General features: G+C 43.7%; 2 protein-coding genes across 2 annotated transcripts in view; both read left to right on the plus strand.

Moving 5' to 3' along the window:
• The first annotated feature begins 3,253 nt into the window (after positions 1–3,253).
• On the plus strand, positions 3,254–3,786 carry LOC125354797 (SRA stem-loop-interacting RNA-binding protein, mitochondrial-like). The gene is made up of 2 exons (XM_048350629.1): positions 3,254–3,489; positions 3,708–3,786. Exons 1-2 carry the CDS (start codon positions 3,254–3,256, stop codon positions 3,745–3,747), a joined length of 276 nt encoding a protein of 91 aa, XP_048206586.1. The 3' UTR covers positions 3,748–3,786.
• A 2,393-nt stretch (positions 3,787–6,179) lies between these two features.
• Positions 6,180–21,370, plus strand: part of Stx12 (syntaxin 12) — a 30,919-nt gene continuing 15,728 nt past the window's right edge. Inside the window, exon 1 of the mRNA XM_048350626.1 lies at positions 6,180–6,393. Coding sequence (XP_048206583.1) covers positions 6,297–6,393 — 97 coding nt within the window. The 5' untranslated portion in view covers positions 6,180–6,296. The remainder of the gene's footprint in view (positions 6,394–21,370) is intronic.

Below are 21,370 nucleotides of genomic sequence, written 5' to 3' on the forward strand. Positions count from 1 at the left end.
GTTAATCTTGCTTGTAAACTCGCTTCAAAACTATCAAGAGTTAGCCTGGTGGGGCACTGATGACTCATGCTTGTAATTCCTGCTGAGATCTGAGGATCACAGTTCAAAGCCAGCCCTGGCAAGAAAGTCTATGACACTTATCTCCAATTAATGACAAGAACACTGGAAGCAGTGCTGTGGCTCTAAGTGGTAGAGGTGGCTCCTAGCTATTCAGGAGGCTGAGATCACAGTTCAAAACCAGCCTGACATGAAGTCTGTAAGATTTCTTTCCAGTTAACTACCAAAAGACGAGAAATGGAGCTGTGGCAAAAGTGGTAGAGCAAGCCTTGAATGAAAAAGCTAAGGAGTGGCACCTAAGCCCTAGGTTCAAGCCCTAGTACCAGCACAAAAAGGAAGGAATGAGGAAAGGAAGGGAAGAATGAAGGAAAAAAAAGTTATGTGTCTTAGTGTTACTGGTCCACATGAGTGGACACAAGCACCAAAATTCATTGAATGGAACACTTCATATCTGCATTTCATTGCATATCAGTTATAATTCAATAAAAAAATTGAGTTCCAAAAAACTGTTGCTATGAACAATACTTGGCTTTGGGGCAACTATATGTCCATCTCCTGGGCATATAATTAGGTCTGGATTGTTGCATATAGGATACATAGGAATCCTGACTCTGCTACTTAACAGTTGTATACCATTGGACAAGTACCCACAATCTCTAAGAATACCAGTTTCTTTATCTGTACCAAATTGCTAATCTCACCTTGATGGGGACAAGCCTGAGAGGACTATTTTTGTTAATTAACAAAAGGACTTAGTGCTATGAACCCTTGTCTAAAGTCCTTAGTATTTAGGGCTGGAATGTATGTAGCTCAGTGGCAAAGCACTTGCCTAGCAAGATCAATGTCCTGGTTTTGATCCCCAGTAACAAAAAAGAAAAGACAAAAAAATGGTTTAAAAAACACAAACCAAACATAAAATCCTAAGTATTTAAAAATTCTGCTTCAGGGGCTAGGAATATGGCCTAGTGGTAGAATGCCTGCCTCATATGCATGAGGCCCTGAGTTCAATTCCTCAGCACCACATATATAGATAAAGCCAGAAGTGGCGCTGTGGCTGAAGTGGTGGAGTGCTAGCCTTGAGAAAAAAGAAGTCGGGGCAGAACTCAAGCCTTCAGTCCCAAGCCCCAGGACTGGCAAAAAAAAAATCTCCTGCTTTTAAAACTTTGTCCCCAGTGGACTGAGCTGTTGTGGAACACTTGTCAACTTCTGGGTGGAGGAAACAAGTCATTTTGGGTATGTCCTTGAAGGCTCCACCAGGAATCTCTTCTGCTCCCCCTCCCCCTCCCTCCCCTCCTACGTCTCCCTCCGCTTTCCTCCCTCCCTTCTCTCTGTCATTTTCAGTGTCTCCCTCAGCCTCTTTCTTGGCTGCTAGTAGGTGTGGTAATTCTCTGCTCCATTTTCCCACTGTTGTGTCCAGTGCATGGTTCTCAGGAATGGAGAACAGAAACCTTTGAAGTAATGAATCAAAATAAATGCTTTGTCCCTTAAAAAAAAAAAATCATCGTTGAACTATCAGAATACTACTCTTCAGCCAGGCATTGCTGGCTCATGCCTGTAATTCTAGCTATTGAGGAGACTGAGATCTGAGGATCACGGTTCCAAGCTAGCCCAGGCAGGAAAGTCCATGAGACTTATCTCCAATAAATGACTCAAAATGCCAGAAGTGGCTCAAGTGGTAGAGTGTTAGTGTTGAGCACAAAGAGGCACAGGAATAATGCCCAGGCCTTGAGTTCAAGCCCCAGGATTGGCAAAAGAAAAATAAAAAGCTACTCTTGGAGAATGTGAGTTGTTTGGACAAGGAGAAACATCCTTAATTTCTGACACAGGTGCAAAGCTTCAGATAAGAGGTTTCCAAGTACAACATTCCACGTTTATCTTCACATTTTAGTTTCCAAGGAAACCGGGATCCTGAATCCTCTTGATGGCTCAGAACTGATGATAATCCTTTTACACATAGCCCTGGTGTGCTTCGAGCCTATTAAAAATATTGTTTCTGAGGACATGGCTCAGTTAGTAGTGTTTGCTGGCACGCTCAAAGCCCTAGGTTGATCCCCAGTACCACAAAAATAACCACAGTGCTGCTTTTATACATATTCTCTCTGTCTCTGTCTCTGTATGTCTCTCTCTAGATAGGTAGGGAGAGATGGAGAGAGAGAAAGAGAGAGAGAGAGAGAGAGAGAGAGAGAGAGAGAGAGAGAGAGAGAGAGAGAGAGAGATCAAGCCCCCAAACTGGTAAACAAAGAATCTTTATCTTTATTATTATTATTTATTGATGCTATTCCTGGGCTTGAACTAAGGACCTAGGTGCTATCTCTGAGCTTCTGTACTCAGGGTAGCACTTTCCTGCTTGGGCTGGCTTTGAACCATGATCCTCACATCTCAGCCTTCTGTATAACTTGGATTACAGGCATGAGCTACCTGTACCTGACAACTTAAATTATATTTTTTATTCATGTATTACTTTAATAAATTTTTATTGGGCATTTAGTATATACAAAGCTCAGATTAAATTTTTTTTTTTTGGCCAGTCCTGGGGCTTGGACTCAGGGCCTGAGCACTGTCCCTGGCTTCCTTTTGCTCAAGGCTAGCACTCTGCCACTTGAGCCACAGCGCCACTTCTGGCCATTTTCTGTATATGTGGTGCTGGGGAATCGAACCCAGGGCCTCATGTATACAAGGCAAGCACTCTTGCCACTAGGCCATATCCCCAGCCCCTCAGATTAATTTTTGTGAGATACACACAGATGGAAAACTTTTCTTTTCAACAGAAAAAGAAAACATTTTCAATTCCTAGGAGAAAAATACTTTTACTGAAGAGGAAAAGGAAAGGGGAAAAGAATGTGAATAAGGTCGATGTACATTGGGAGTATATATGCAAACTGCATAAAGAACCTTGAAAGCCGTTGATCAATAAGGGTTGGAGGTGAGGAAAGATAAATCAGTTTTAGGCTCTGTATGTGTAGGGGGTGGTGGGAACTAGCAGGAGGGAGTGGGGCTAAGGGAGAGGAAAGATAAATATGGTCAAAATAGACTGTTGGCAATGATGAAAATAGAACAATGAAATCCATTAAAATTGTTTTGGGACCGAGTGCCAGTGGCTCATGCCTATAATCCTAGGTACACAGGAGGCTGAGATCCGGGCACTGCAGTTCAAATCCTACTTGGGCAGCCAAATCAAAGAGACATCGTCCTCAAGATGGCAGCCTCCGCGGTGAAGGGTGCCATGGCGCTGGGCTCCAGCCTTGATTGGCCGGTTGTTTCTGTCAGAAAAATTCCTTGGACTGCAGCGGCTAATGAGCTAAGAGAACACTTTGTACAGTTTGGTCATATACGGAAGTGCCGTGTACCTTTTGACAAAGAGACTGGCTTTCACAGAGGTATGGGTTGGATTCATTTTTCTTCAGAAGAAGAACTTCAGAATGCAATACAACAGGAAAACCATACTTTTTTTTTTTTTGGCCAGTCCTGGGCCTTGGACTCAGGGCCTGAGCACTGTCCCTGGCTTCTTCCCGCTCAAGGCTAGCACTCTGCCACTTGAGCCACAGCGCCGCTTCTGGCCGTTTTCTGTATATGTGGTGCTGGGGAATCGAACCTAGGGCCTCGTGTATCCAAGGCAGGCACTCTTGCCACTAGGCTATATCCCCAGCCCCGGAAAATCATACTATTGATGGAGTAAAGCTCCATGTTTAAGCTCAAAGACCAAAAAATTTGCAAGCGCATCAAACATCAGATGAAGAAATTTGAGTATTATTCATTAAATAAAGCAAATATTAACAAAACAAAACAAAAAAGGAGATCGCCAATTAACCTCCAAAAAAGCCAAACCTGGAGGCCTGGCTCAACTGGTAGAGCACCAGTCTTAAGTGAGAAAGCCAAGTGACAGCTTGAAGCCTTTAGTTCAAGCCCCAGTACACACACACACACACACACACACACACACACACACACACATACACACACAGTATTGGGAAGGGAAGGGAAGATGAGGGCAGGAAGAATCATAAAGGGGTGAAATTGATTGGATATTGTAAATATCTGTGTAAATGTGACAATGAAATCTCTCCTTTATAACTAATTTTATTTTATTTTATTTTATTTATTTATTTATTTTTGGCCAGTCCTGGGCCTTGGACTCAGGGCCTGAGCACTGTCCCTGGCTTCTTCCCGCTCAAGGCTAGCACTCTGCCACTTGAGCCACAGCGCCGCTTCTGGCCGTTTTCTGTATATGTGGTGCTGGGGAATCGAACCTAGGGCCTCGGGTATATGAGGCAGGCACTCTTGCCACTAGGCCATATCCCCAGCCCTTATTTTATTTTATTTTTTGCCATTCCCAAGGCTAGAACTCAGGCCTGGACACTGTACCTGAGCTTCTTTTACTGAAAATGGAACTAATGTCCCAGCCATGCACTCTCCCATTTGAGGCATGCCTAGTCATTTTGCTTTTTAGTTTACAGGGTCATGCACTTTTTTTTTTTTTTTTTTTTTTTGGCCAGTCCTGGGGCTTGGTCTCAGGGCCTGAGCACTGTCCCTGGCTTCTTTTTGCTCAAGGCTAGCACTCTGCCACTTGAGCCACAGCGCCACTTCTGGCCATTTTCTGTATATGTGGTGCTGGGGAATCGAACCCAGGGCCTCATGAATACGAGGCAGGCACTCTAACCACTAGGCCATATCCCCAGCCCCTCCATTTAGATTTTTATTGTTTTGTTTGGATTTGATTTTTTTCAGTATTGGGGATGAAATGCAGTCTCTCACATACAAGGCAAGTGCTCTATAAAGGAGTTTCAGTTCAACATGTCAGTATATGAGCACAATGCATCCACCTGTCATTTTCAGTAGAAGGAAAACAAAGCTGTCATAAATGTGCAGCAAGGAAGAAGAGAGATATCTTGCTTTGAAAGCCTCTAAGACTGAATACAGGTTCATTAACACGTTTGGGGGCCCTTCTGCACACGAAGTTTCTTCCCTTTGCATTTCTGAGACTACAAAACCACTTGATTTGGGTGGGGCAGAAAACAGAAAACTGCCAGTGGTCCTTCATGTCCCATCAATCGGATCCTTTCAAACCAGAGTCTTATCCATGTCTTTCCTCCTACCTTAAATAAGCTGACAAATTGAAATCCTCCATGCATTGCTTAAGGGAATGGTTTTTAAATTTTAGGAGTTAAGTTCTTCAACAAATCCTAATTTGATTTAAGATGAACAGACTATTTGGGAGGAATTTAGACAGAAAGAATTTGGGGACGCAGGAATGAGCTGTAGGGAATTAGCAAGATAATAGTGTCAAGGCTTGGATTTTACAGTAAAATTTCAACAAACAACTAACCATCTATGGTCTTGATTTTCTCACCTGGTATAAAGAGAAGTGATACTTTGCCTGGGGACTTTACAACAATACCTTCAAAGTCGACTGTTAATCTATTTTAAGGGTAAACAGATAGATAGAACATTGTCCCCTGCTGTGAAAGTGCTTTGCAGTGAGCTAGTACATTGCAGTTAGGATTCACAAGCAGTACGTGCTGAATAAATATGATTATTATTACTGTATAGCTTAGATTAGAAGAAGGGTGGGCAGGGCTGGAGAGAGCTGGAAAAGGTTGGAAGCAGAGGGCCTGCGTAACAATCCCAAAGCCCTGAGTTCAAACCCCAGTACTGCCAAGAAAAAAAAAAAAAAAAAAGAGAGTGGAGGGAGATAGGAAAATGGTTTGCGAACCCTCAAATACTACCAAAGCCATTGAGGACGGAAGCAAAGTGAGGAATTTCGAGTCTCCAGTGTGCTTAGGTCTCTCGTATTTGGGCCTGAATTCTCAGCATAGGATGTAAGGGCTGAGAACCTCGGGAACACACACATTGAAGATTCCAGCTGCCTGTCACAGCGTCCGGGAGAGTAACTGCACCGCCATCCCAGCGCGTCCAATCGCAGCCCCCGGCGTGTGACGTCACTGCCCGCCCCTCGCCGCTCGGCCCGAAGGAATCCGGTATCTAAGCTACCAGGCCAGCATCAATTCTAGCTGCGCCTGCGCACGGCGAGCTGGGGCGGAACGGATGCCTGCGCACTACGTGTGGGTGGGGCCAGTGCGCGCGCAGCCCCAGCTCCTTTTCCCCCCCCCCCCCCCCCCGCCCTTTCTCTTCCCGGTTTCCTCCTCAGCTCGTAGGTCTCCGCTGGAGGCTGCTTCCGGTTGCTGCGCGGTGCAGGGCGTGCCGGTGTCAGCTCCCCCGACACGTCCTACGGCCCCCTAGACATGTATCGGAACCCGGGGCCCTCGGGGCCCCAGCTCCGTGATTTCAACAGCATCATTCAGACATGCAGCGGCAACATCCAGCGGATCAGCCAAGCCAGTGAGCCCCGGGGTGGGGGGACCCGGCGGGGAGTGGGGGACCCGGCGAGGGAGTGCGGGGCCCGGCGAGGGAGTGGGGGGCGAACTGGGGACCGGCCTGGGCGAAGCTGCCGGCACGCAGAGCCCGGCCGGGGCCGCGGACAAGGCCACGCCTGGGGCCGTCACGGGCTTCCACCCCGGGGGCGGCCGGCTGTCACCCCGCGTCCTGTCGGGCCTCAGCCCCCCGACAGTCCCGAGCCTCTCGTGAAGCCCCGGTTTTCTTTAGGAGTTCCGGCCTTGGTGTCGAGGCCCACACCGCAGATCTGACAACCCGGGTGGGAGGGGATGACCGTGTCACCTCGCGGGCACTGGGTGCCTGGACTTGGTGCAGTGGCCAGCCGAGTTTTTCCTGTCCCCTCCACCCACCTCGCTTTCCAACTTGGACAGTTTGAATTGAAGGTTTTAGGCTGATTTTCAGCTCAGCCACTGGCTCCTCGGAAATCAACAACTTTCAATTAGGGGAAGTGGTGGGTGCGTGTGTTTGGATGACTTCATACCCACTTGTTCCTGTAATCAATTGGGAAATCAGACACAGTGAATGGTATTTTGAAGGGTGGGATGACTTCTGTTTCCATAAAGATAACTCACCGAACGCATTCCAATTTTAAGTTATGTCTTTGGTAGCAAAGATTTGTTTGTAGCTTTGGATGTCAATACAGATGAGACTTTAATTTATTTTCCTTCTCCATCGAGCTACTCATTTGGACAAACCAGATATACAGAGAAGTTCAAGGACTCAGCCACAACCACTTAGCAAATAAGAGACTGGTAGAGCTGGTGGTGGAATTCAGGATGCCATTGCTTGTCTTGAAAACTCCTTCCTCATCATTAAGGGCCTGAGTGAGATTGTACCAGAATAAGTCGGATACAGTCTGTTACTTAGTTTGAAAATCAGCTCAGAGCCTTATAAACAGGACTTGTGCAGGAGCAACTTTTCTTGGAAAGCATGGTGATCATAATCCTCCTCCTTCATTATTGTGTTTTGTGAGTTTGGTTGTATTCTGTTAACAGGTAGAACTAGTTAGTCCTGAATTACAATTATGTTCTATATTTTAAAGAATAATCTATCATTTTTAAAATAGCCTATCATTTTAAAAGATTTAAATATAGAACTGGTAGCTGGGCACCAGTGGTTCATGCCTGTAAATTCTAGCTACTTGGGAGACAGATCTGAGGATCATGGTTCAGAGCCAAGCTGGGCAGAAAAATCCCTGTGACTCTTATTTCCAATTAACCACTCAAAAACTAGGAAGTAGAAATGCTAGCTATGAAAGCCTGTTTTCAGAAGAGAGGAGGAAGCATGAATTTTCTCTTAAATGGAAGCAAAGAAATAGAGTGGTATCTTGAATGGGCCAAGCTTGACTTAGTCTAATCCTTCAGTGTTAAAGGAATTATTTTCTTTGTCATACAACACATTCATAATAAAATAGTTACCATAAAAAAAAAACTAGGAAGTGGAGCTGTGGCTTAAAGTGGTAGAGCACTAGCCTGGAGCAAAAGAGCTCAGGGATAGTGCCTAGGCCCTGAGTTCAAGCCCTACCACTGACTACCCCCCCCCCCCCCCACACACACACAGAGAACTTGTAGAACTTGACAGGTAGAGTTTGTAATGGGAAGGGAAACAGCCTATGGGATTTGGAGGTGGGAAGAGGAAATGTGGCCTGTTAAGTTCCAAAACAAAAAAAAAAACCCAAAATTTATCATGAAACATAGTAGTTTGTTTCCTAATTTTTCTTTGTGAGGGAGCTGTGATACAGGTTAGATCAGAAAATTCTGGTTCAAGATTGATTGTTTTCAGACTGGGAATATGGCTCAGTGGTGGAGTGCTTGCCTAGCATGCACCAAGCCCTGGGTTCAATTCCTCAGCACCACATGAACAGAAAAGGCCAAAAGTGGCACTGTGGCCCAAGTGGTAGAGTGCTAGCTTTGAGCAAAAAGAAGCCAGGAACAGTGCTCAGTCCCCAGGACTGGCCAAAAAGAAAAAAAAAGATTGATTATTTTCTTGTTAAGGGTAAATCTGATTTTAATTTCCATATATAGAATGTCCTGTATCTTTTTCTTTTTTCTTTTTTTTTTTTTTTTTGTGCCAGTCCTGGGGCTTGAACTCAGGGCCTGGGCACTGTCCCTGAGCTTCTTTTTTCACAAGGCTAGCACTCTACCACTTGAGTCACAGTACCACTTCTGGCCTTTTCTGTTTATGTGGTGCTGAGGAATCGAACCCAGGGTTTCATGCATGCTAGGCAAGCACTCTACTACTAAGCCACATTCCCAGCCCCTGTATTATTATTATTTAAATATCAGGTTATGTAGTAAGTGTAGGAACTGACATGGATTCTCTCAAAAGTGAGTCCATAAAGAAAATATAAAGTTGAAAGGGATTGGTACTATAGAGGAGATATAAATAACATTGGAGATATTGTGGAGAGACTGTATATGTATGCATTTACATACACATGTAATAAATTTGGAAATTATGTATACATGTATAAGTATATGATATATCTAATTATATACATGTACACTTGTATAGGTATGTACATGCACATCTAAAAATCTCAGCATGTGATAAGAGGAAAATAAAGCAGGGTAAGTGGGTAGAGCAGGAAGAGACAGGAGGGATGGGTGTGCTATTTTAGGTAAGTTGGTCAAGGAATGCCTCTGAGGAGATGATCAGGGGGACACTGAATGAATGAGGGAAGTTGCTATGTGAATAGTAGAGAAAGCCCTCCCATGTTGAGGGCAAGAGCAGAAGGGAAGCAGGAGAGGAGAGAGAGAGGTCAGAGAGGTGGCCAATGGTCAGCTCTGAGAGAGTGTTGATCAGATACGTGAATAATTGTATTCAACTGATTTGAATGAATGAGAGCTTTCTACCGGTTTGCAATCCTTTCAGCTTCTTCCACTTAATAATCAAATGGTACTTACCATCCTCTATGACCCTAGGTAACGTGAGTTGAAAATTTTCCCTTAGGATTATTTGGTGAAGAATTGGGAATTTGACATTAGTAGGATGACATTGAACCTACCTGGTTATCAGGCAAGTGTTCCTCCAAGGCACAGCTGGCATACCCAAGCACACTTTTGGAATATAGGCTTGTAGACACATACCCACCAGCCCACACAGCCCTGAAGGATCAGAGAGAATATTCTTTCTTTCTAAACTGTTCATCCATAGACATGGCTTCAGAATTGCTGAGTACAGGGCTGGGGATATAGCCTAGTGGCAAGAGTGCCTGCCTCGGATACACGAGGCCCTAGGTTCGATTCCCCAGCACCACATATACAGAAAACGGCCAGAAGCGGCGCTGTGGCTCAAGTGGCAGAGTGCTAGCCTTGAGCGGGAAGAAGCCAGGGACAGTGCTCAGGCCCTGAGTCCAAGGCCCAGGACTGGCCAAAAAAAAAAAAAAAAGAATTGCTGAGTACATCAGCCTGAGATAAGGCAACCCACTGCGCAGGTCATTATAGGTACACTTAAGGTTGACTGCCTGGTACACACTGTTGATCTCAGGATCTGCAGTTATTGGCTCTGAGAGCTGTTGCTGAGGCAGATGTAGAGAAAACCTAGTAGCCTTGAAGCGAACCGTGAAACAATCCAAGGACAGCATTTGTGTTCCTTATGTGGCTTACTGGTGCATTTTGTGTATTGAAAAAAAAAAAGAAACTGAAACTTTTAAGTGTTCATGAAGTCCTCTGGGGTTTTGTTTTCATATTCATCCTCTTTTTTGTTTGTTTCATTGCCATCCCCGCTAAGCCATCATCTCAACATCCAATTATATACTCCTGTGTCTGATTATGGTCTCATACCTTTCAAATTCATGCTGTATTCACTTCGTGAAGCCTGTGGTGGCTCTGTGTCATCTGCTGCAAGAATCACTCTGCTTTCACTATTTGTCTTCTTAACCCAAATTAGCCATACTTTTTTTTTCTTCTCTCCTTGGTACAGGTAAGCCACTTCTCTTATTTTTTTACTTGTGCTTTAACTTGGGGCCTGGGCACTATCCCTGTCCCTGAGCTCTTCAGCTTAAGGCTAGCACTCTACCAGTTGAGCCACAGCACCTCTTCTGGTTTTCTGGTGGTGAATTGGAGATAAGAGTCTCATGGACTTTGCTGCCCGGGCTGGTTTTGAACTGTGATCCTCAGATCTCAGCCACTAGTGTGAGCCACCAGTGTCTTGCTTAGGCCATTTTGCTCGACATACTCATTCTGTGTTTTGCTCCTAAGTTTTTGCTCATCCTCTTCCTCCTTTAATAATCTTTCCTCTCCCTACCTCACTATATGATGATACAGATCTTTTGCATTGTGATTATATCCTGCTTTTATAATTAATTCTTCTTTGGCATTTAAAGAGTGTGTGTGCTGGGGAATTGAACCCAGGGCTTCATGTATATGAAGCAAACACTCTTGCCACTAGGCCATATTCCCAGCCCCCCACCTTGATTTTTGAGATGATGTCTAGCTTTTTGACAGGGCTGGCATCAGACTATGATCTTCCTATCTTCATCTCCTGAGTAGATGGATTATGCTTGCTCTTCCTTTGCTTTCCAAAGGTAAAGTGAAGTCAGATGAGCAGGAGCCAGGAATGGTGGTACACGCTGTAATCCTAGCACTTGTAGGGCAGAGGCAGGAGGATTTCAAGGTCAAGACCAGCTTGGGAAAAGTAAGACCCTATCTCAAAACTAGAGATATACTCAGGAAGCTTGAGATTTGAGGATCTTGATTGAAAGCCAGCCTACTTACAAAAGACTGTGAAAGTCTTATCTACAGTTCCCCACAAAACAAGTGGAGGGTGACTCAAGTGGTAGAATGCCAGCCTTGAGTGAAGAAGTGAAGTGAGGCTATGAGGCCCTGAGTTCAAGTCCACAGTACTGACACAACAAAAACTATAAAAATACAAAATGTGACTCAACCATTAGAGCACCAAGTGAGAAGTCCTAGGTTTAATCTCCAATAATCCTACCTCCCCCCCCACCCCCATAAAATCTGATTTTAGGGTCAGCAGATTTGGGAATGAATCCCGTTCTCTTCCTGTAAGTTAATCTTGGACAAGTTCTCCCCCATCCCCCCTTTTTCTGTTACCCTGCCTATAAAGTGAATGGAATTAAAAGGGCATGTTTGAAAGGACCTATGGTAGTGCTTGGGACATAGTAGGCACTCAAAAAATAATGATATTAATTATTGAGTCCTGCTATTCCATTGTAATTTAGTTGTTAGGAGTTCAGACTTAGGGTCAGACTACATGAATTTGGCTTTTTTAATCTGCTTTTTTGGTGGTGGTAATGGAGTTTTAACTCAGTGTCTTCTACTTACAAAGCAGGTGCTCTACTGCTAAACCACAGCTCCAGCCCTTTTTGATACTGGTTTTTGTTTTTTTTTGTGCTGTGGTTTGAACTCAGGGCCTGGGTACTGTCCCTGACCTTTTGTGCTCAAGGCTAGAGCTCAACTACTTGAGCTGTATCCTTACTTCTGGATTTTTGGTAGTTTTTTTGTTTTGTTTTGTTTTTGCTAGTCCTGGGGCTTGAACTCAGGGCCTGAGCACTGTCCTTGGCTTCTCCTTGCTCAAGGCTAGCACTCTGCCACTTGAGCCACAGTGCTACTTCTGGTCATTTTCTATATATGTGGTGCTGGGGAATCGAACCCTGGGCTTCAGGTATACGAGGCAAGCATTCTTGCCACTAGGCCATATTCCCAGCCCTATACTGTTTTGTTTTATTTTATTTTGTTTTGTTTGTCCATCATGGGGCTTGAACTCAGTGCCTGGGCACTGTCCCTGAGCTCTTTTACTCAAGGCTAGTGCCCTACCACTTTGAGCCACAGTGAACCACTTCCTGTTTTTGAGTGGTTAATTGGAGATAAGAGTCCCACAGAGGGGCTGGAGATATGGCTTAGTGGTAGAGTGCTTGTCTTGCATGCATGAAGCCCTGGGTTCGATTCCTCAGCGCCACATAAACAGAAAAAGCCAGAAGTAGTGCTGTGACTCAAGAGATAGAGTAGAGTGCGAGCCTTGAGCAAAAAGAAGACAGGGACAGTGCTCAGGCCCTCAGTCCAATCCCGAGGACTGGCAAAAAAAAACAGTCCCAGAGAGATTTTTCTGCCCAGGCTGTGGTGGCTGGCTTTGAACTGGGATCCTCAGACCTCAGCCTCCTGAGTAGCTAGGATTAAAGGCGTGAGCCGCTGGTGCCTGGCTGGTTATTTGTGAGATAGGGTTTAATTTGGCCTGTGATCTGCCTCTTTCAGGCTTCCTGTCATAGCTGGGATGGCAGGCACATACGGCCAGGCCCAGTTTCTCTCACTGGGATGTAGTCTTGTGGACTTTTCTGCCTGGGCTGCCTTGGAACTGCAGGTCTCTTGATCTCAGCCTCCTACATAGCTAGTATGACAGGCACTTGTCATTGTGCCCAGTTTTTGGTTGAGAAGGGGTCTGGCAAACTGTTTTGCTTGGTCTTGCCTTGAACTGTGATCCTTCTGATCTCAATCTCCCAAGTAGCTAGAATTGTAGGTTTGAGACATCTGCACCCAGCTTCCTGTCTGCTGCTTACTAGTTTTCTAAACACTTTTACCTATACTCAGTGTACTCATCTATAAATGAGAATAAACAGAATATCTACTCCATAGGAGTGTGAGGACTAAAGAAGGGCTTAAAACTGCCTCCTGCATACTAAGTGCTTGAGAAATGTTAGTCCAAGCCAGAAAATCTGTAAGACTCTTTTCTCAAGTTAAGGGGGAAATGCCGTAAGTGGAGTTGTATCTCAAGTGGTAGAGTGAAAAAGCCAAAGGATAGTGATGAAGCGCCAGAATGAAGGGGGTGGAGGGGAGGAAAAGGAAGGGGAAGGAAGAAAGTAAAAGGAGAGAAAGGAAGGGGAGGGAAGGAGGAAGGAAATGTTAGTTACCATTTTTGTTTCTTTTTCTTTGAATTTGTGAGTTTTCCCTCACAACTTAGTATCTACTTCTATTCTGTATTCTTTAACTAATGCAAGCTCTTTGACCTTGACACTATAGCTAGGCACTATAGCTGTTTTGTGGAGCTAGACCTCGCATAAGACATTTCTCCACAGCGACAGTGCCTGGCACTGCAGTGCCTAGACTGGCATTCAGTATGTGCTTAATTGATTTGATCATTGCTGAGTATGTGTATCTTGGTCTCAAACTTGATAATAATAATAGCTAGCCTTCATTGAGTGCTTTTGTGAGTTAGATAGTGTTCTAAACTTAGCATCATGTTATCTTACTTCACCCTCACAATAACCACATGAAGCTTCTTTTGTTCCCATTTCTTAGGTGAGGAAACAGGCCTTTTGCTCAAGATCACACTACTGGGAAGAGGGGGAATCAGGAATAAAATGTAGGCAGTCTTAATTCAGAGCAAGTTCTTTTCCCCATGGTATATCCTGTAATTAGTGTGAGAAATGGAAGGTGATATATTTGATATTTAGTTTCAGTTTAGTTTCACGTTTTACTATTCTAGTACAAGTGCCTGATGTTTTTTAAATAAGATAAATTCCAGCACTGGGGAGACTGAGGCAGGAAACTGAACTTGCAAATTCAAGGCTAGCCTGGGCTAAATAGCTGGTTTGAGGCCAGCTTGGGCTACATTAGGAAACAACAATCTCAAGGAATGAATGAGTGAGTGAATGGAGGGATGGGGGCCTAGGAATGTGGCTTAGTGGTAGAGTGCTTGCATGATGCCCTAGGTCCGATTCCTCAGAACCTCGTATACAGAAAAAAAAAAAAAAAAAAAAGCCAGAAGTGGTGCTGTGGCTCAAGTGCTAGCCTTGAACAAAGAAGCCAGGGACAATGCACAGGCCCTGAGTTCAAGCCCTGGAACTGGCAAACACTAAAGAATGGATGGATGGATAGGTAGGTAGATGTCAGGTAATTTGCATTGTAGTTCTGTAAAACCAGAATGTAAAACCTAGTTTTATAGCAAGGGCTCACACCTGTAATCCTAGCTACTAAAGAGTCTGAGATCTGAGGATCAAAGTTCAAAGCCAGCCCAGGCAAACAAATCCAAGAGACTCTTATCTCCAATTAACCAACAAAAAACTGAAAATGAAGATGTGGTGAGAGCACCAGCTTTGAGCAAAAAAGACTGAGTGAGGCTCTGAGTTCAAGTCCAGTTACTGGCAACCGAAAATGAAATCCCTAGTTTTCAGAGTAATGAGACTTCAATGTCACAATCATCACACAGGCCATCATTTTCTTATTTGCTATAAGTAGTGATTTTTTTTTGTGTGTGTTAGTGTAAGGAATATTTTTTCGCTCAATTTGGTTGTTTTTTTAATTATAATAATAGACTAGAGTGAGCTTTAGTAGAAGCTATCAAATGAAGAAAGAGTATTTTTTTTCCCATCTGTGCTGGTAGTTGCTTTTCTTTTTTTTTCAGATGTATTTATTTATTTTTCTTTTTTTCATTTCTTTATTGTCAAAGTGATGCACATAGGGGTTATAGTTTCATATGTAAGGCAGTGCATACATTTCTTATCCAACTTGTTACCTCCCTCATTTTTCCCTCACCTTCCCCTCTCCCCATTTCCCTCCCTTCTAGTTTTTCAATATGATTGGAGTTTGATTTGGACTGAACTTCCCTGGAGATTCCAATACTGCTGATTGTTGCTCAAAAACACATAAGGACTGTTCAATTTAGAGTGGTTCTGATGGCGATGTTAGCTATAATGTGCAATAAATTGATTTGCTTCATATCCTTTTAAGAATTTTACCTAGAACATGCTTTTAAAAATGAGAGGTCAGTGATAGAAGAAATTGAGACCCTAGTTTTAAAAATAACAAAATTGCTTACACAAAACTGAAGACTTTGTTTTTGCATTTGATGTAGTCAAATGATAGGATTTCATGGGAGATACCCAGTTATCCTCCTGCAGAACGTTGTAATGTGCCAATGTATTAGGGCCTTTTTTATTTGTATGGTGCTAGGGAAGGAGCCTAGCATCTCATACTTGCCACACAAGAACTCTACCTGAGTCATATCCCCACCAATCACAGGTCAGTCTAGAACTCTGATTTATTAGAAGGTTTTGGAAAGAATTTTTTTATTTTTATTTATTTATTTTTTTTGGCCAGTCCTGGGTCTTGGACTCAGGGCCTGAGCACTGTCCCTGGCTTCCTTTTGCTCAAGGCTAGCACTCTGCCACTTGAGCCACAGCGCCACTTCTGGCCGTTTTCTGTATATGTGGTGCTGGGGAATCAAACCTAGGACTTCATGTATGGGAGGCAAGCTCTCTTGCCACTAGGCCATATCCCCAGCCCAAGAATTTTTCTAATTAACCAAGTTGAGAACAAAACTTTTTAGATTCAACTCATTTTGATAAAATACTTCCCAAAAGTATCATTTTGGCAGTACTGGCTGGCCCTACTGAACATAGGGCCTGTGCCTTCTAGGCAGGTGCTTTCCCACTTAGGCTGTAGCTAGTCTTCACTTGTGTATATTTTAAGTACACTCAAGTAAAAATATGTATATGTTTAGAGATTCCAATCCTTTTTGAACTGTAGGTTTATTGAAGTATATAAAGGTTTTGTGTGTGCGCGCATGTGCGTGCATGTGCGCACACATGCGCGTGCCAGCCAGTCTTGGAACTTGAACTCAGGGCCTGGGCACCATCCCGAAGCTTTTGTGCTCAAGGTTTGTGCTCTACCTCTTTGACTTTAGTGCTATTTTTCCAATTTTTTAGTAATTAATTGGAGATAAGACTCTCACAGGGCTGGGAATGTGGCTTAGCGGTAGAGTGCTTGCCTAGCATGCATGAAGCCCTGGGTTGAATTCCTTAGCACCACATAAACAGAAAAAGCTGGAAGTGGCGCTGTGGCTCAAGTGGTAGAGTGTTAGCCTTGAGCAAAAGAAGCCCAGAGACAGTGCCCAGGCCCTGAGTTCAAGCCCAAAGACTGGCAAAAAAAAAAAAAAAAAAAAAGTCTCACAGACTTTCCTGCCTGGGCTGGCTTTGAACTATGATCCTAAGATCTCAGCCTCCTGAGTAGCTAGGCTTACAAGTGTGAGCCATCAATGCCAGGCTATAATTTTTTATTAGTATATATTAGTTATGCAAAGGAGTTTCACCATGGTATATGACACATACATATAATCTTTCTGGATCAGATTAACCCCCTAATTGTTTTGTCCTTTCCTTATCTTCCTATTATCAGTAGGTTGCTTTGTTCCAATTTCTTAGACATAATATATTTCAGTATTGTTTACCTCTATTGTCCTCTTTTTCTCTCTCCCCCCTTCCCCTTCTGGACAATCCCTGGATTACAGGTGTGTGTGTGTGTGTGTGTGTGTGTGTGTGTGTGTGTGTGTGTGTGTGTAAGTCATTTGTAAAAAAAATCACTGCTATGGGGGACAGTGTGAAATAGGTTTTTTTTTCTTCATATTCCGGTAAACTTGGACACTATCGGTGTCTTTACAGTTTGAATTTTAGAGGATCTGACTACTCAGTCTTGCTGAAAACTTTTAGGAAAATATCTTAACATTCAGGAAGGTATGATTAATGAAGGCTCATATGAACACTGATGCTTAGCAAATGACCCTATAAAGACCCCAAACTCCCTATTCCACAACTTCAGGCTATTACAGCAAAGGAGTCAGCAAAGTACAAATAGAAAAAAACCATATACATATATATATATATATACATACATACACACACACACACACACACACACACACACACACACACACACACAAAGAACACACAGAAAATAGCTGGTTATGAACTGATGTAAAAGTTCCATAGTTAGTTGGGCGCCGGTGGCTCACACCTGTAATCCTAGCTACTCAGGAGGCTGAGATCTGAGGATTGTGGTTCAAAGCCAGCCTGGGTAGGAAAGTCCATGAGACTCTTCTCTCCAGTTAACCACCAGAAAACGAAGTGGCACTGTGGCTCCAGTGGTAGAGTGCTAACCTTGAGCTGAAGAGCTCAGGGACAGCACTCAGGCCCAGAGTTCAAGCCCTATGATTGATTATTTTTTTAAGTTCCATAGTTATCTGCTGTATTTAAGATTTTGATAGGTGGGCTGGGAATATGGCCTAGTGGCAAGAGTGTTTGCCTCATATACATGGAGCCGTGGGTTCGATTTCCCAGCACCACATATATAGCACCAGAGGTGTCCCTGTGGCTCAAGTGGCAGAGTGCTAGCCTTGAGCAAAAAGAAGCCAGGAACAGTGCTCAGGCCCTGAATCCAAGGCCCAGGACTGGCAAAAAAAAAAAAAGATTTTGATAGGTGACTCATTCTTTGACATACCTTTAAAGTCTCTAAGGAATACTCTACTTTTTTGGTGGAGAAAGGTACCAATTCTGGAGCTTGAACTCAGAGCCTGGGCATGGTCCCTGAGCTGCTTTTGCATAAAGCTAGCACTTTACCACTTGAGCTACAGCACCACTTCTGGCTTTTCTGAGTAGTTTATTGGAAATAAGAGTCTCATGGACTTTCCTGTCCAGGCTGGCTTCAAACTGCAATCCTTAGATCTCAGCTTCCTGAGTAGCTGGGGTTATAAGTGTGAGATACCAGTGTCTGGCCTTTTTTTGAGACAAAGTCTTACTATATAGCTTGAATTCCTACCTCACCCTTCTGAGTGCTGGGATTGCACCACCACACTTGGTTGCACTGCTTTTTTTTTTTTTTTTTTCTCCTGCAAGGCTAGCACTCTACCACTTGAGCCATAGCGAGCCACTTCCAGTTTTCTGGTAGTTAATTGGAGATAAGAGTCTCATGGACTTTCCTGCCTGGGCTGGCTTTGAACCTTGATCCTCAGATCTCAACCTCCTTAGTAGCTAGGATTACAGGTGTGATTCACTGGTGCCCGGCTGGCTGCACTGCTTTTTAAATACAGTCACTAAGAAGAGATCTATTGAAGGAAAATTTTGTTGTTGATGATGATCTGCCTTTTTATATCATGATATATTTGAGTATTTTTCTGAAAGGAAGGGGATCTGTACATATGAAAATGAGTAGAATGCAGTGCCTGCCTTCTAGCACACATCTCAATCCAGTGCCCCTTGTACCTTGCAAATGCAAGTTTAACATCACATGGGAAGCCTGTAGATACCAAGTTTTTCAGTTCTTTTGTTACTCAACAGCTTTCTGGGAGTAGATCTGTTTCATTATTATTGAATTTTAGAATTGAGCTGAGTGGGAGTACTAGAAGATCACAGTGCTCACAGAACTGTAAAGATTTAATGCCAGAACATGAAAACCTCACACAAATAGAAAGTACTAATCCAAATATAACCTACAAGTATGAAAGAGACCCAGCAAAACGAAGTGACTTAATGCCCTCATGGTTAAGTCTGGCTTAGATTTCAGATCTCATTATACCTAACTTACCTGAATTCATATCTTCCCTCTTAAAAGAGACTGCCATCCTTAAAAGAGACTGCCATAATGTCAAAGGGAGGAGAGTGACTCAATCAGTAATGATTTATGTTCACACAGGATACCTGTCACTCTACTAGACTCTAGTAAATACTGAGGCTGTTGCTGGAAGGGGGAGGGTGGTGGGAATGGGAGCAGGTTAGAGCAAGGACACCAGCCAATCTGGAGCAGGGTATGAAGCTAGGGAGGTGTCAGATAAGTAGGGTGGGGAGGGTGAAACACTGGGAAGTCCAAGACCTGCCCTGTGTGTCCACATTCTGTTTCCTTTCAGTCAGCCCTTTGAGAGAACATAATGTGACACAGACAATATAGTCCTTGAGATTAGCCCTGGGTTTCAGTTCTGGTTACGATGCTGTTCAAACCCATCAGTGACTTGCCACTTAATTAAAATCTAAGTCCTGTAATTATTTACAGGACCCCCAATCATCTGGCTCCCCACAGCCTCCTTTGCTACTTCTTTTATCTCTCTTGCTCACTCTGCTCCAGTCACCCTGCCCTCCTTGCCACACCAAGTGCTCTTGCATTGGGGACTTTGTACTAGTTGCACTCTCCGCCTGCAAGGCAGCTCCCCTACATAGCTGTGTGGCCTGAGCTCTTATTTTCTGTAGCTCTCTGCTCAGTTTCACGGTAGAGAGAGGTTTCTCTGCCCACTTGGTCATTTTACCCTTTACCTGAATTTATTTCTCTTTGCTACTTATCACCACCTCTGTGTGTGTGTGTGTGTGTGTGTGTGTGTTCATCATGTTACTGGGCCTTGAACTCAGGACTTCATTCTCTTGCTTGTCTTTCTCATTCACAGCTGGTGCTCTGCCACTTGAGCCATACCCCTAGTCCAGCCTTTAGCTGTTTAATTTGGAGATGAGAGTTTCTCTCCAACTTATCTATGCCCTCAGTCCTTCTTTGCTTTAGTTATTTTTCAGATAAGAGTCTCAATTTTTTTGCCTGAGGTTGGCCTCAGACTGTCATTCTCCTATCTACAGTCTCCTGTTTAGCTAGAGTCACAGGCACACTCTACCTGGCTTATTTGTTGAGATGAAGGTCTTGCTGACTTTTTACTGGGCTGGTTTTGAGCCACACTTTTCTGAAGTAGCAGGGGTTACCATACCTGGCAGAATTATTTTTTTTTTTGTTTTGTTTTTCCAGTGCTGGGGCTTGAACTCAGGGCCTGAGCACTGTCTCTGGCTCCCTTTTGCTCAAGGCCAGCACTCTACCACTTGAGCCATAGCACCACTTCTGGCTTTTTTTATATATGTGGTGCTGAGGAATCGAACCCAGGGCTTCATGTATATGAGGCGAGTACTTTACCACTAGGCCATATTCCCAGCTCCCTTTCTGGATATTTTGGAGATGTAGTATAGTGGAGTTTTCTTGAGGTCCTCTAGATCTGAGTGTCCTGCGTAGCCAGGATTATAGGCATGAGCCACCGGTGCCTGGCTATGAATGAAACTTTGACACTAGTCCAGGGAGAATAAGAAAAGCACTCACAAAGCAGACTATCTGGCTGGAGAAGGCATATTTTGCTTTGTTGTATCTTGAAATTCTGTTGAAACTTGAAGATTTCCTTTGTACAGTGAAAACTCTACAAATGTGTTCTATACTGCAGGTACTTAAAATTACAACCTTGAATGGATATCCTTAAAAAGCAAGCAAGCATACTGGATGCCAGTGGCTCACACTTGTAATCCTAACTACTCAGCAGGCTGAGACCTGAGGATCGCAACTCAAAGCCAGCCCAGTCAGGAAAGTCTGTGGGACATTTATCTCCAATTAACCACTAAAAAGCTGGAAGTGGAGCTGTGGCTCAAGTGGTAGAGCACTAGCTTTGAGCAGTAAAGCTCAGGGACAGTGCCCAGGCTCTGAGCTCAAGCCCCAAGACTGGTACACAAACACACAAAAAAAGTATTTCCTCATCTATAAAATGAAGATAGAGCAACTTCTAATGTTACTGTGAAAATTAATAAGAAAATTAAATTAATGTATATGTTTGACACATAGAGAAGTACGTTAACAGTGGAGAACTTACTATTAATACATACACATTGTTTTCTAAAAGTATTTGCAGTAGAAAGATTAGTTTATATTAGTGGGATTATTTTTGTGTGTGTTTGCTGGTCTTGAGGTTTGAACTCAGAGCCTAGGCACTGTCCCTTAGCTTTTTTGCTCAAGGCCAGTGCTCTCCCTCTTGAACCACAGCTCCACTTCTCACTTTTTGCTGGTAAATTGGAGAGAAGAGTTTCATTAACTATCTTTCCTGGGCTGGCTTTTTTGTCATTGTTTGTTTTTGTGTGCTAGTACTGGGACTTAAACTTGGGGCCTGAACACTGTACCTGACCTCTTTTTCTCAAGGCTACCACTCTACCACATGAACCACAGTTCTACTTCTGGCTATTTATGGTTAATTGGAGATCAGTCTTGTGGACATATCCTGCCCAGGTTGGCTTTGAACTGTGATCCTCAGATCTCAACTTTCCAAGTAGCTAGGATTGCAGGTGTAAGCCCAGCGTCCTGGGCTGGCTTTGAACTGAGATCCTTACATCTCAGCCTCTTGAGTAGCTAGGATT

Source organism: Perognathus longimembris, chromosome 7 (genome assembly GCF_023159225.1).
Source record: "Perognathus longimembris pacificus isolate PPM17 chromosome 7, ASM2315922v1, whole genome shotgun sequence".
NCBI lineage: Eukaryota > Metazoa > Chordata > Mammalia > Rodentia > Heteromyidae > Perognathus > Perognathus longimembris.